The sequence below is a fragment of the Lithobates pipiens genome, unplaced genomic scaffold, assembly GCF_037356315.1.
Source record: "Lithobates pipiens isolate NorthernLeopardFrog02 unplaced genomic scaffold, aLitPip1_a1.2 Scaffold_3, whole genome shotgun sequence".
Taxonomy (NCBI): Eukaryota; Metazoa; Chordata; class Amphibia; order Anura; family Ranidae; genus Lithobates; species Lithobates pipiens.
The window spans coordinates 246,389,748-246,404,872 of record NW_027507790.1 but is presented as its reverse complement, the minus strand read 5'-3'; the positions used below and the strand labels follow the sequence as shown (position 1 = coordinate 246,404,872).

The 15,125-nt window shown below is 47.4% G+C and overlaps 1 protein-coding gene across 1 annotated transcript in view; it reads left to right on the top strand.

Moving 5' to 3' along the window:
- The window catches only part of DCC (DCC netrin 1 receptor), a 987,065-nt gene that overhangs the window by 508,501 nt on the left and 463,439 nt on the right, over positions 1–15,125 (top strand). The window contains exon 5 of the mRNA XM_077462998.1: positions 468–604. Coding sequence (XP_077319124.1) covers positions 468–604 — 137 coding nt within the window. The remainder of the gene's footprint in view (positions 1–467; positions 605–15,125) is intronic.

Genomic DNA, 15,125 nt, shown 5'->3' with positions numbered 1-15,125 from the left:
CGGACATTGTCCATCGGAATGTCCGACCGTGTGTACAAGGGCTAAGGACCATTCTTCCCACTGACCATCATACTAATGTATCATGAGTTGTAGAGTTCTATTTTTTAGCAGGGGTTCCCCGAGACCGGAGAACTATTTTAAGGGTTTCTCTGTGTTGAAAAGGTTGAGAAAGGCTGGTTTAGTTAGTACTTGATATACTATGTTGGCTATTTCATGTGGCTGACCATGTGTTCATTTTTCTTGATTTATTTTCTGGCTTTGTAAAACTTCAATAAACACTTTTGAACGTAAATCCTTGAGTTCGGCTTTAAGAAAAATGGTTACTGCGAGGGGTCAAGCCAAACCTGAAGACAGATTTTGGTTTTCATACACTTTAAGCCTTATTATTTGTTTTACCTTACGCCAACAACCAGTGAGAACCCCATTGCTTCTCTGATTCTTTTTTTCATTTTCATTTATTATTTCAGGACAAGGAAATACTCTCTGCTGGGAAGCAGCAATCTGCTGATTTCCAATGTAACAGAAGAGGATGCGGGGACATACACTTGTGTGGTCATCTACAAGAATGAGAACAGCACCGCCGTGGCAGAACTAAGCGTCCTGGGTAAGCACTACATACAGAAGGTTTAATTATTATTTAAAATGCAGTTAATGGCTACATGCGACTTGCTGTGATGTAGCTCATGTAGCAAGAAGTAATAATCGTGAATCTTGCTCCCCCCCCCCCCCCTTGCTTGTTCTGCATCTCAGCAATAATCCAATGTTTAATTGCACATACAGTGATATTAATGCAGCTGCTTGAGAATTTGGGCTGTGATTACATTTGTGGGTGCTATTTGCAATACTTCTGTAAAAATCTATATTCCAGGATGTACTCAGTTATTTCTGGAACTAAAGGGTTTGTGCAGGAAATTTATGACTAAGGTTGCCGGCGCTTGTCAAGTAATTGAGTTTTCATGGTAAGGTTGTGGAGTTTAAGATGTGCGCCAATTCCAAATAAGAAAAAAAAATCATTGTTAGACAGGGCAGTGACGTAATGACATTTTTACTATGCTGGATAAGGTGCCCTGGACCATATAGTATTGCTGAACTGCAGTAGAGAAAACTGAGGTCAACAACCTGGTTGTGCTGCCTGATAGACTGACTGATAATAACTACAAGTGTCTTTGCTGGTAGAATTTACATATACACTATATTGTGAAAAGTATTGGGAAGCCTGCCTTTGCATGCACTTGAACTTTAATAGCATCCCAGTCTTAGTCCATAGGGTTCAATATTGAGTTGGCCCCTCCTTTGCAGCTATAACACCTTCAACTCTTCTGGGAAAGCTGTCCATAAGGTTTAGGAGTGTGTCTATGGGAATGTTTGACCATTCTTCCAGAAGGGCATTTGTGAGGTCAGGCACTGATGTTGGACAAGAAGGTTTAGCTCACATTCTCTGCTCTAATTCTTCCCAAATGTGTTCTATTGGGTTGAAGTTAAGACTCTGTGCAGGCCAGTGAAGTTCCTCCACCCCAAACTCGATCATCCATGTCCACTGGTCCAAATCCCTTGGTGGAGGAGGGGTTATGGTTTGGGGTTGTTTTTCAGGGGTTAGGTCTGGCTCCTTTGTTCCAGTGAAAGAAACTCTTAAGGCGTCAGCAGACCAAGACATTTTGGACAATTTTATTGCTCCCAACTTTGTGGGAACAGTTTGGGGATGGCTCCTTCCTGTTCGTGCATGACTGCGCACCAGTGCACAAAGCAAGGTCCATAAAGACATGGATGAGCGAGTTTGGGGTGGAGAAACTTGACTGGACCCCACAGAGTTCTGACCTCAACCCGATAGAACACCTTTGAGATTATATTAGAGCGGAGACTGTGAGCCAGGCCTTCTCCTCCATCAGTGCCTGACCTCACAAATAGTGATGGACGAACTTCCGACGGGACGTTTCGCGAACGCGAAACGCGAACGGACACAAACGTTCGCGAAAACGACCGTTCGCCGCGGGCTCCATTGACTTCAATGGGAGGCGAATTTCGCAAACCTTTAGGTCGAATTTGCGGCCACGGGGTAATTATTAGGGGGTAGCACGTAGTCCCACCACCTGGACAATAGCATAATACATGTATGAGGTGAATTTGGGATCGATAACTACAAGCATTTTTTTTTTATTTGGGAAATTGTTCTGACAATTCAGGACTATGGAGCTAATGAAGGCAATGGAGGAGAGGGAAGGTCAGGGACCAGGGTAGGCAAACAAGAGGGTGCAGGAGATACAGAGCACTGACAGCAGCACCGTAATACAGAGCACTGACATCAGCACCGTGACATACAGCGCTGACAGCAGCTCCGTGACATACAGCGCTGACAGCAGCTCCGTGACATACAGCGCTGACAGCAGCTCCGTGACATACAGCGCTGACAGCAGCTCCGTGACATACAGCGCTGACAGCAGCTCCGTGACATACAGCGCTGACAGCAGCACCGTGACATACAGCGCTGACAGCAGCTCCGTGACATACAGCGCTGACAGCAGCTCCGTGACATACAGCGCTGACAGCAGCTCCGTGACATACAGCACTGACAGCAGCTCCGTGACATACAGCGCTGACAGCAGCTCCGTGACATACAGCGCTGACAGCAGCACCGTGACATACAGCGCTGACAGCAGCTCCGTGACATACAGCGCTGACAGCAGCTCCGTGACATACAGCGCTGACAGCAGCTCCGTGACATACAGCGCTGACAGCAGCTCCGTGACATACAGCGCTGACAGCAGCTCCGTGACATACAGCGCTGACAGCAGCTCCGTGACATACAGCGCTGACAGCAGCTCCGTGACATACAGCGCTGACAGCAGCTCCGTGACATACAGCGCTGACAGCAGCTCCGTGACATACAGCGCTGACAGCAGCTCCGTGACATACAGCGCTGACAGCAGCACCGTAAGCAGCCCCAGGAGGAAGTCAGCACAGCACAGGGATGGTGTGATCCCCTCATAATAAGAACCCCCAGGAGGAAGTCAGCACAGCACAGGGATGGTGGGAGCCCCTCATAATAAGAACACCCAGGAGGAAGTCAGCACAGCACAGGGATGGTGGGAACCCCTCATAATAAGCAGCCCCAGTAGAAATATGACACCGCTCAACCTCTTCAAAGAGGAGGGTAGGGGCATATAGTACGGTGTGCTTTTTTGGGTCAGGGAAGTGAGCCAAATGAATTAAGAAGGTCTGTGTGCTTGATTCCAAAAATTGTTTATAGACATATACATGGTCTACTGATCACATGTGTTGAATTCCTCCGAGATCCATGCCTCATTCATTTTTAGAAATGTGAGGTAGTTAACACTGTGGTGAGCTAGGCGAGTACGCTTATCGGTCACAATCCCCCCTGCTGCGCTGAACGTCCTTTCGGACAGGACACTGGATGAGGGGCAAGCCAACAGTTCGATTGCAAATTGGGCAAGCTCTGGCCAGAGGTCAAGCCTGCCCACCCAGTAGTCTAGGGGTTCATCACTCCTCAGAGCGTCCACATCGGCCGTTAACCCAATGTAGTCGGACACCTGACGGTCTAGGCGTTCCCTGATGCTGGATCCGGATGACACCTGTCGATGGGTCGGCTGAAAGAATGACCTCATATCCGAAGTCACCAACACATCTTCAAACCGGCCTCTTCTTGCAGGCGCTGTTGGATTGGTACCCGCAAATCCTTCTCTGGGAGTGGGAATTGCTCCTCTGCCAGCGCACGCAAAAGCAGAATGCAGCATTTCTCGAAGCAAGGCCTGGAAGTGCTGCATTCTGACAGCCCTCTGCGACGGCGGTAACATTTCCGCCATTTTGTGTTTGTACCGGGGGTCTAAGTACGTTGCCACCCAGTACTGGTCCTTGACCCTCATGCTTTTTATACGGGGGTCCCTATTAAAACACTGGAGCATGAAGGCCCCCATTTGCACTAAAGTGGAAGCGGTGTGGTGGCCTGGCTCCTGCTCATCATCCAGGATAATGTCGTCCTCTTCATTCTCCTCTCCCCATCCTCGCACAACAGGGATCCCAGAAAGGTTTAAAGCATGCTCTTCTTGCTCCTGCTCATCCGCCCCGGCACCATCCTCCTCTGACTCCTCATCAGACTCCTGTTGTTGACTTGTCTCAGATAGAGTAGCCCCCCCTGGGAATTCATCCAGCATTGCGACTTCCTCATCTTCCCGCTCCTGCTCCTCCACAGCCTGATCAATGACACGACGCAATGCACGCTCCAGAAAGAAGGCATAAGGTACCATGTCACTGATGGCGCCATGGCTGCGACTGACCAGTTTGGTGATCTCCTCAAATGGCCGCAGAAGTCTGCATGTGTCGCGCATGAGCAGCCACTGGCGCGGTGAAAAAAAACCCAGCTCCCCAGAACCGTTTCTTTCGCAGAGTTCATACAGGTAGACGTTAACTGCACGTTTCTGCTGGAGCAGCCTATCAAGCATATAGAAGGTTGAGTTCCATCGCGTCGGGCAATCGCAAATAAGACGTCTGACCGGCAGATGGTGTCGCCGCTGAATGTCAGCAAGGCGAGCCATGGCCGTGTAAGATCTTCTGAAATGGGCCGAGATTTTCCTTGCCTGCCGCAAGATGTCCTGGACCCCAGGGTATTTGACAAGGAATCGCTGCACGACCAAGTTTAAGACGTGTGCCATGCACGGCACGTGCGTGATTTTGCCCTGTTTCAATGCGCTAAGCAGATTGGCACCGTTGTCACACACCACTTTACCAACTGTCAAATTGAGCGGTGTTAGCCACTCATCTGCCTGTGAACGCAAAGCTGAAAGGAGTGCCGGGCCAGTGTGGCTCTTTGCTTCCAGGCACAACAGACGCAGCACGGCATGGCAACGTCTCACCTGGCATGTGGAATAGGTTCTGGGGAGCTTGGGCGGTGCAGTGGAAGAGACGCTAGCAGCGGAAAAGGAGGAGGCAGCTGAGGAGGAGAGGGAGGAGGATGGAGTAGGAGGAGGAGAAGAAGAGTCAGGCCTGCATGCAATCCGTGGCGGTAAAACCAAATCTACACGGGTGCCACGGGTTACATGCTTGACGGCCGTCAGAAGGTTCACCCAGTGGGCAGTAAAACTGATATACCTTCCCTGCCCGTGTTTGCTAGACCACGTGTCTGTGGTCAGATGTATCTTGGCACCGACACTGTGTGCCAGAGATACATTCACTTGCCGCTGAACATGGCCATATAGCTCTGGGATGCCCTTCTCTGAGAAATACTTCCTTCCTGGGACCTTCCATTGTGGTGTTCCAATGGCCACAAATTTGCGAAAGGCCTCCGAGTCCACCAGTTTATATGGCAGTAGTTGGCGGGCTATGAGTTCTGACAAGCCAGCCGCCAACCGTTGGGCAAGAGGGTTATCCGGCATCATCATTTTTTTACGCTCAAACATTAGGCCCACGGAAGCCTGCCTTTTTGCAGAAAAATGTGAGCTTGGCGTGATGGAAGGTGGAGTGGAGGACAATTGTGAGGAGAGAGGAGAAGGAGAAGTAGAAGACGAGGCTGGACGGTGAGAGCCTGCAGTGTGGCTTTGTGTGTTCCGTTGCTCCCACTGGGCTCGGTGATGGCTGCTCATGTGCCTTCTTAAGGCGGTCGTCCCTAGGTGAGTATTGGGCTTACCGCGACTAACGCGTTGACTGCAAAGATTGCAGATGGCAACGCTATTGTCAGCAGCGGACACGTTAAAAAAAGCCCACACTGCGGAGCCATGTGCCGGTGTCCTGGGAGCGCCAGATGTGACCGTACATGGTCGATGACTCGCTCCTGATACATTTGCAGTCTGCTTTGTCCCTGCTGTGCAATGTAAGTCATTGCTGCTTCTCCTCCCTATCTGCTGGTCCATATCTCCCTCTGAACTCCCCTCCTCTTCCTCTCTTGTGGGCACCCACGTGACATCACTAGACACGTCATCATCAACGTCACCTTCCCCACCGCTATAAGTAGAGATCTCGGAGTAGGCAGCAACACCGGGGACCAACCTCCTCCTTGGGCTGATCTGGGTACTGGCGTCAGACTGCTGAGTAGCGCTTGTTGCTACCTCCTCTTCCTGATCCAATACCAAGAGTGGCTGCGCATCAGAAATGTCCTCTTGATATGGATCGGAAAATAATTCCAGTGACTCAAGCGGAAGGTATGTGGTGGTGGTGGTGGTGGTCGTGTTGTTGGTGGTAGTGTCTTTGGGGGTGCACATAGCAGAGAGTGAAGAAGAGGGTGCAGATCGAGAGGATGAGGAGGGTGCAGAAGAGTAAGGCTGAGCGAGCCACTCAACCAAGTCTGGTGCATCCTTTAAAGTAATTGAACGCACCTTCTGCAACTTCCCACTTTGGCTCAAGCCTGTTGCTCCTGCCCTACCCCTACCACCCCTGCGGAAGGGCCTGCCTCTTCCTCTGCATGTCATTTTTTAAATGACCCTGTGACAAAACTCTTAGTCCCTATACCGCTGAAGGACTGCTGCAGTATAGGTGAGCGGTCAGCAGTGGTGCACGTCAACCCTATCTATTGTGGACCTATAGCGGTCCTTACAGAACAGCAGACTGTACCGCACTCAAGCCTATGTACCGTAGCACCCTATACCAAGTTACCAGTCCTTATAAGAACTTTTGTGGACCAAGCAGGTTGTGTATTAGTGTTTAGCAGACTGTACGTCAGTCCCTATACCGCTGAAGGACTGCTGCAGTATAGGGCAGCGGTCAGCAGTGGTGCACGTCAACCCTATCTATTGTGGACCGATAGCGGTCCTTACAGAACAGCAGACTGTACCGCACTCAAGCCTATGTACCGTAGCACCCTATACCAAGTTACCAGTCCTTATAAGAACTTTTGTGGACCAAGCAGGTTGTGTATTAGTGTTTAGCAGACTGTACGTCAGTCCCTATACCGCTGAAGGACTGCTGCAGTATAGGGCAGCGGTCAGCAGTGGTGCACGTCAACCCTATCTATTGTGGACCGATAGCGGTCCTTACAGAACAGCAGACTGTACCGCACTCAAGCCTATGTACCGTAGCACCCTATACCAAGTTACCAGTCCTTATAAGAACTTTTGTGGAACAAGCAGGTTGTGTATTAGTGTTTAGCAGACTGTACGTCAGTCCCTATACCGCTGAAGGACTGCTGCAGTATAGGTGAGCGGTCAGCAGTGGTGCACGTCAACCCTATCTATTGTGGACCGATAGCGGTCCTTACAGAACAGCAGACTGTACCGCACTCAAGCCTATGTACCGTAGCACCCTATACCAAGTTACCAGTCCTTATAAGAACTTTTGTGGAACAAGCAGGTTGTGTGTTAGTGATTAGCAGACTGTACGTCAGTCCCTATACCGCTGAAGGACTGCTGCAGTATAGGTGAGCGGTCAGCAGTGGTGCACGTCAACCCTATCTATTGTGGACCGATAGCGGTCCTTACAGAACAGCAGACTGTACCGCACTCAAGCCTATGTACCGTAGCACCCTATACCAAGTTACCAGTCCTTATAAGAACTTTTGTGGAACAAGCAGGTTGTGTATTAGTGTTTAGCAGACTGTACGTCAGTCCCTATACCGCTGAAGGACTGCTGCAGTATAGGTGAGCGGTCAGCAGTGGTGCACGTCAACCCTATCTATTGTGGACCGATAGCGGTCCTTACAGAACAGCAGACTGTACCGCACTCAAGCCTATGTACCGTAGCACCCTATACCAAGTTACCAGTCCTTATAAGAACTTTTGTGGAACAAGCAGGTTGTGTATTAGTGTTTAGCAGACTGTACGTCAGTCCCTATACCGCTGAAGGACTGCTGCAGTATAGGTGAGCGGTCAGCAGTGGTGCACGTCAACCCTATCTATTGTGGACCGATAGCGGTCCTTACAGAACAGCAGACTGTACCGCACTCAAGCCTATGTACCGTAGCACCCTATACCAAGTTACCAGTCCTTATAAGAACTTTTGTGGACCAAGCAGGTTGTGTATTAGTTTTTAGCAGACTGTACGTCAGTCCCTATACCGCTGAAGGACTGCTGCAGTATAGGGCAGCGGTCAGCAGTGGTGCACGTCAACCCTATCTATTGTGGACCGATAGCGGTCCTTACAGAACAGCAGACTGTACCGCACTCAAGCCTATGTACCGTAGCACCCTATACCAAGTTACCAGTCCTTATAAGAACTTTTGTGGAACAAGCAGGTTGTGTGTTAGTGATTAGCAGACTGTACGTCAGTCCCTATACCGCTGAAGGACTGCTGCAGTATAGGGCAGCGGTCAGCAGTGGTGCACGTCAACCCTATCTATTGTGGACCGATAGCGGTCCTTACAGAACAGCAGACTGTACCGCACTCAAGCCTATGTACCGTAGCACCCTATACCAAGTTACCAGTCCTTATAAGAACTTTTGTGGACCAAGCAGGTTGTGTATTAGTGTTTAGCAGACTGTACGTCAGTCCCTATACCGCTGAAGGACTGCTGCAGTATAGGGCAGCGGTCAGCAGTGGTGCACGTCAACCCTATCTATTGTGGACCGATAGCGGTCCTTACAGAACAGCAGACTGTACCGCACTCAAGCCTATGTACCGTAGCACCCTATACCAAGTTACCAGTCCTTATAAGAACTTTTGTGGACCAAGCAGGTTGTGTATTAGTTTTTAGCAGACTGTACGTCAGTCCCTATACCGCTGAAGGACTGCTGCAGTATAGGGCAGCGGTCAGCAGTGGTGCACGTCAACCCTATCTATTGTGGACCGATAGCGGTCCTTACAGAACAGCAGACTGTACCGCACTCAAGCCTATGTACCGTAGCACCCTATACCAAGTTACCAGTCCTTATAAGAACTTTTGTGGAACAAGCAGGTTGTGTGTTAGTGATTAGCAGACTGTACGTCAGTCCCTATACCGCTGAAGGACTGCTGCAGTATAGGGCAGCGGTCAGCAGTGGTGCACGTCAACCCTATCTATTGTGGACCGATAGCGGTCCTTACAGAACAGCAGACTGTACCGCACTCAAGCCTATGTACCGTAGCACCCTATACCAAGTTACCAGTCCTTATAAGAACTTTTGTGGACCAAGCAGGTTGTGTATTAGTGTTTAGCAGACTGTACGTCAGTCCCTATACCGCTGAAGGACTGCTGCAGTATAGGGCAGCGGTCAGCAGTGGTGCACGTCAACCCTATCTATTGTGGACCGATAGCGGTCCTTACAGAACAGCAGACTGTACCGCACTCAAGCCTATGTACCGTAGCACCCTATACCAAGTTACCAGTCCTTATAAGAACTTTTGTGGAACAAGCAGGTTGTGTGTTAGTGATTAGCAGACTGTACGTCAGTCCCTATACCGCTGAAGGACTGCTGCAGTATAGGTGAGCGGTCAGCAGTGGTGCACGTCAACCCTATCTATTGTGGACCGATAGCGGTCCTTACAGAACAGCAGACTGTACCGCACTCAAGCCTATGTACCGTAGCACCCTATACCAAGTTACCAGTCCTTATAAGAACTTTTGTGGACCAAGCAGGTTGTGTATTAGTGTTTAGCAGACTGTACGTCAGTCCCTATACCGCTGAAGGACTGCTGCAGTATAGGGCAGCGGTCAGCAGTGGTGCACGTCAACCCTATCTATTGTGGACCGATAGCGGTCCTTACAGAACAGCAGACTGTACCGCACTCAAGCCTATGTACCGTAGCACCCTATACCAAGTTACCAGTCCTTATAAGAACTTTTGTGGAACAAGCAGGTTGTGTATTAGTGTTTAGCAGACTGTACGTCAGTCCCTATACCGCTGAAGGACTGCTGCAGTATAGGTGAGCGGTCAGCAGTGGTGCACGTCAACCCTATCTATTGTGGACCGATAGCGGTCCTTACAGAACAGCAGACTGTACCGCACTCAAGCCTATGTACCGTAGCACCCTATACCAAGTTACCAGTCCTTATAAGAACTTTTGTGGAACAAGCAGGTTGTGTGTTAGTGATTAGCAGACTGTACGTCAGTCCCTATACCGCTGAAGGACTGCTGCAGTATAGGTGAGCGGTCAGCAGTGGTGCACGTCAACCCTATCTATTGTGGACCGATAGCGGTCCTTACAGAACAGCAGACTGTACCGCACTCAAGCCTATGTACCGTAGCACCCTATACCAAGTTACCAGTCCTTATAAGAACTTTTGTGGAACAAGCAGGTTGTGTATTAGTGTTTAGCAGACTGTACGTCAGTCCCTATACCGCTGAAGGACTGCTGCAGTATAGGTGAGCGGTCAGCAGTGGTGCACGTCAACCCTATCTATTGTGGACCGATAGCGGTCCTTACAGAACAGCAGACTGTACCGCACTCAAGCCTATGTACCGTAGCACCCTATACCAAGTTACCAGTCCTTATAAGAACTTTTGTGGACCAAGCAGGTTGTGTATTAGTTTTTAGCAGACTGTACGTCAGTCCCTATACCGCTGAAGGACTGCTGCAGTATAGGGCAGCGGTCAGCAGTGGTGCACGTCAACCCTATCTATTGTGGACCGATAGCGGTCCTTACAGAACAGCAGACTGTACCGCACTCAAGCCTATGTACCGTAGCACCCTATACCAAGTTACCAGTCCTTATAAGAACTTTTGTGGAACAAGCAGGTTGTGTGTTAGTGATTAGCAGACTGTACGTCAGTCCCTATACCGCTGAAGGACTGCTGCAGTATAGGGCAGCGGTCAGCAGTGGTGCACGTCAACCCTATCTATTGTGGACCGATAGCGGTCCTTACAGAACAGCAGACTGTACCGCACTCAAGCCTATGTACCGTAGCACCCTATACCAAGTTACCAGTCCTTATAAGAACTTTTGTGGAACAAGTGAGTTGTGAATGTTTAGCAGACTGCAGCAGAAGGGCAGCAGTCAAGTATAATATCCTTTCTATATTTGGAAGAAAGAATATTATACATGTACAAGCCTATTACTGTACCACTGATACCAGTCCTGAAAAGAACCTTTGTGGAACTAATAATAACAGCAAGTCTTTAAAATTACCCTCACTGCCTGACAACACTGCTTCCTTCCTGTCCCTATACAAATTGGCAAAAAAAGAGAACGATTAGTGGTTACTGGAACAGCTCTTTTGTGGACCTTGATAGTAACAGCTAATGATGATGATGATGATGATGATGATGAAAGACTAATCTGGCTGTCCCTGTAGCATACACCGTCCTTTCCCTTTCTCTAAACTAACAAAAGACACTCAGGCTGCTGCAAGAATCAGCAGCACAGCAAACCTATCAACACCTAACACCTATACCAGTCCTGAAAAGAACTTTTGTGTACCAAATAGCTAGTGGTTTATCTCTCCCTACTCCACACAGGAACCTGTCCCTATCTTAACAGAAGAAAGAATGTAAAATGGCCACCGGATCGGGTGTATTTATAGGTTAGGGGGAATGTACAAGTGTCCATGTGCTGTCATGTCTCAATTGGCTGTCCTGTATCACATGATAAACGTGTCACCAAAGGTTAAAGTTCTTGTATACATTAAACACGTAAGTCCGCCGCGGCGAACGACGGAAAAAGGCGTTCGAACGTGCGGACCGCGAATGTCGGAAATTCGCCGCGAAACGACCGCCGGGCGAACCGTTCGGCCATCACTACTCACAAATACACTTCTGGAGGAATGGTCAAACATTCCCATAGACACACTCCTAAACCTTGTGGACAGCCTTCCCAGAAGAGTTGAAGCTGTTATAGCTACAAAGGGAGGGCCAAATCAATATTGAACCCTACAGACTAAGACTGGGATGCCATTAAAGTGTGTGTGCGTGTAAGGGCAGGCTTCCCAATACTTTTGACAATATAGTGTATGTACTTGAACTGTACACTTGACTCTTTGCTTGAGGTCTAATTACTTTAGTTATTTTACTTGTACTTATACTTATATTATTTACTTGTAATATGACTTTAGTACCAGGCCATTTTTCAGTTTCTAGTGCAAAGCGGTGGTGAGGTCATTAAAAAAAAAGTAAGAACACAAAAATAGTACCTGACATCGTTGACTTGTTATTCAAAGTGGAAGTTACAGGACTGCCATTCTTTTTATTTTTTCACAACTCTCTAGGTTACTGCCTTGAAACAAGCATGTGGCCAGTGCAGACGATTTTCCCATGTTTGTACGGGGTCAGTAATTCACTAGGCAGTGAGCAGGGATTAGTATGATGTCTATGGAGATTGCACCTTCAAAAAGGAGTCAGTAATGGCAGCTACCTTAGTCCTGTCCTGGTGGGTTTCCTTTGGAACATATCTATCCCCAAGAAGAAAAATATATTGCAGTTTACCAGTTCTTAGATGTGGTTGCTGCATTAGTTTTTCCTTTTCAGGCTAAGTACTTTATCAGGGAGTACAGAAAAATACCCGTTGACTGGTAAGCTGCAATACATTACATTTTTTTCTAAGGTTTAGATACGTCTTAAAAGGTAGTAACTGACGTTTTTTTTTTGTAAGCACAGCTTATGCCTATGTAGACCTTGACACAAATATCTTTCTTATTCAGTCCCCATAACTTTCATAAGTACATTCAGAGCTTATCTTCTTGTCAGTTATGTAAGGAGCCTAATTATACAAGATTTTCACAAAGTATTTTTGTAACCGAAAGAAAAATAGTTATGTGACTCAAAAACGTAATTGTCAGTAAGATACAGCGATACATGAGTCACAAAAGCCGGTAAATCAGAAGAAAAGGATCTTAGGAATCGTCTATAAACAAATAAAAAGGGAGAATGATACTCTATCTTCTATCTATTGTTCCTGAGCACAATTCCATAATCAGAGGAAAGCAGAATCCAATCCCGTATCATTTACAAGTAGAGGACACGCATCCAGCAATTTTTCCCTTTTTTTACAATAACAAAAAAGACCATTCTGTTTTGATTGAAGTCAGGTATACAGCCAAAAAACATAACGCACTCTCTTTTCCGGTGTACGTAGATGGCCGATGATGCACGACACTGGAACAATCATGGACTTTTTACTTACTGTTCTTGTTTATTTCAGAGTTTACTGCACTGATTATGCAGTAAAATCTATGAGTTAATGTCACCAACTTATTTCTTTCTTTTTTTTTCTTTTCCTTTCTTTCTTACTTTCTTTCTTTCTTTCTTTCTTTCTTTCTTTCTTTCTTTCTTTCTTTCTTTCTTTCTCCCTCCTCTGATCTGTCCTCGTTTTCTCTCTCAGTCCTAACTTCCAACCTTTCTTTCCATCTTCAGCCTCTCTTCTATTTTTTCTTTCCTTCACCTTCATCTCTTTCCTGCCTATTGTCTTTCCTCCTTTCCTTCACCTACCTCTCATCCGTCCTTTTTTCTCTCTGTCCTCTCTTCCATTCTTTCTTCTCCTTTCTCTCTTCCATCCTTCCTGTCCTGCAACTTCTTTTCCCTCTTCATAATTTCTTCCATCCATTCTTTCTAATTCACCTTCTTCGCTTCCATCTTTCTTTTCCTTCTCTGTCCTCTCTTCCATCCTTTCTTTCTAATTCACCTTCATCTCTTCCATCCTTCCTTTCCTTCACCTTCCTCTCATCTGCCCTTTTTTTGCTTCTACCTCCTCTCTTCCATTTTTCATTTCCTACATTTTCTTCTCTTCCATCCTTCTTTTCTTTCTCGCTCCTCTCTTCCATCCTTCCTTTAGTTCACCTTCCTCTCATCCATCCCTCTTTTCCTCCTCCCTCCTCTCTTCCATAATTGCTTTCCTTTACCTTCCTCGCATCTGTCTTTCCTTTCCCTTACCTTCATCTCTTCCATCCTTCCTTTCTTTCACCTTCCTCTCATCTGTCCATCCTTTGCTTCTCCCTCCTCTCATCTGTCCTTCCTTTGCTTCTCCCGCCTCTCTTCCATCCTTCTTTTCCTTCTACCTCCTCTCTTTCATTTTTCCTTTCGTTCACCCTACTTTCTTCCATCCTTCTTTCCTTCTCCCTCCTCTCCTCCATCCTTCCTTTCTAATTCACTTTCATCTCTTCCATCTTTATTTTACCTAGCTTTCATCTATCCTTCCTTATCTTCTCCCTCCTTTCTTCTATCCTTCTTTTCCTTCTACCACCTCTCTTCCATTTTTCCTTTCGTTCACCTTCCACTCTTCTATCCTTTATTTTCCTCTCCCTCCTCTCTTCCATGCTTCCTTTCGTTTACCTCCCTCTCTCCCATCCTTTATTTCCCTCTCCCTCCTCTCATCCCTCCTTCTTTTTGTTCACCTTCCTCTCCTCCATCCCTTGTTTCCTTCTCCCTCCTCTCTTCCATCGTTTCTTTCCTTTACCTTCCTCTCATCTGTCCTTCCTTTCCTTCACCTTCCTTTCTTCCATATGTATTTTCCTTCTCCCTCCTCTCCTCCAATCTTCCTTTCCTTCACAGTCCTTTCATTTGTCCTTCTTTTCCATCTCCTTCTTCTCTTCCATCCTTACTTCCTTTCTTCCCCTATCTTCCATCATTCATTTCTTGTTCTCACCTTTCTTTCCTCCTTCTGTAGCTTCTTTCTGTATTCTATCCTATTTTTTTCTTTTCTCCATCCCACCTCTATTTCTGTACTTCTTTTCCAACCTCCCTCCCTCACACCCCCCTACCCTCCACCATTCCTTCCCTTCTCTCTCCTTACTTTGTCCCATCCTTCCTGTCTTCCTCCTCCCGTTGATCCTTCATACCTTTCTCCTTCTCTCACTCTAAACCTTCTTTTCTCCCTCCTGTTTCTTCATTCCTGTATTCTACTTCCCTCCACGTTTCCTTTCTTCCTCCCATCCTTTCTTCCTTTCTGCTGTCATATGTCTTTTTCTAGACACCTCTCTTCACTCTTCTCCTTCTGCTCTGTCCTTCATCCACCCAAGGATATGGCATGCCATTTCTTCCAGTAACTCCAGAGGTTGCAGTATGAGTGCGGACATTGCAATCATGCCATACAGAATAACCTCTGTTGCTTTCTTCAGCCTTGGGAAACATGCAGTTCCTCTTTTTGTTCCGCTCTAAAGAGACAGTGTTTCATGAAGGCGTAGAAGACTTGGCTCCATCTTATAAATTGGAGAGATAATTGGCCCATTGGGGGGAATGAGTCTTCTATTATATCAAATCCGCCATCATCCATTAGCATGCCGTTGCCTGGAATAATGCTTAACATACAAGGAAGACCAGCTTGGCCCATAAGTGGTTGGTAA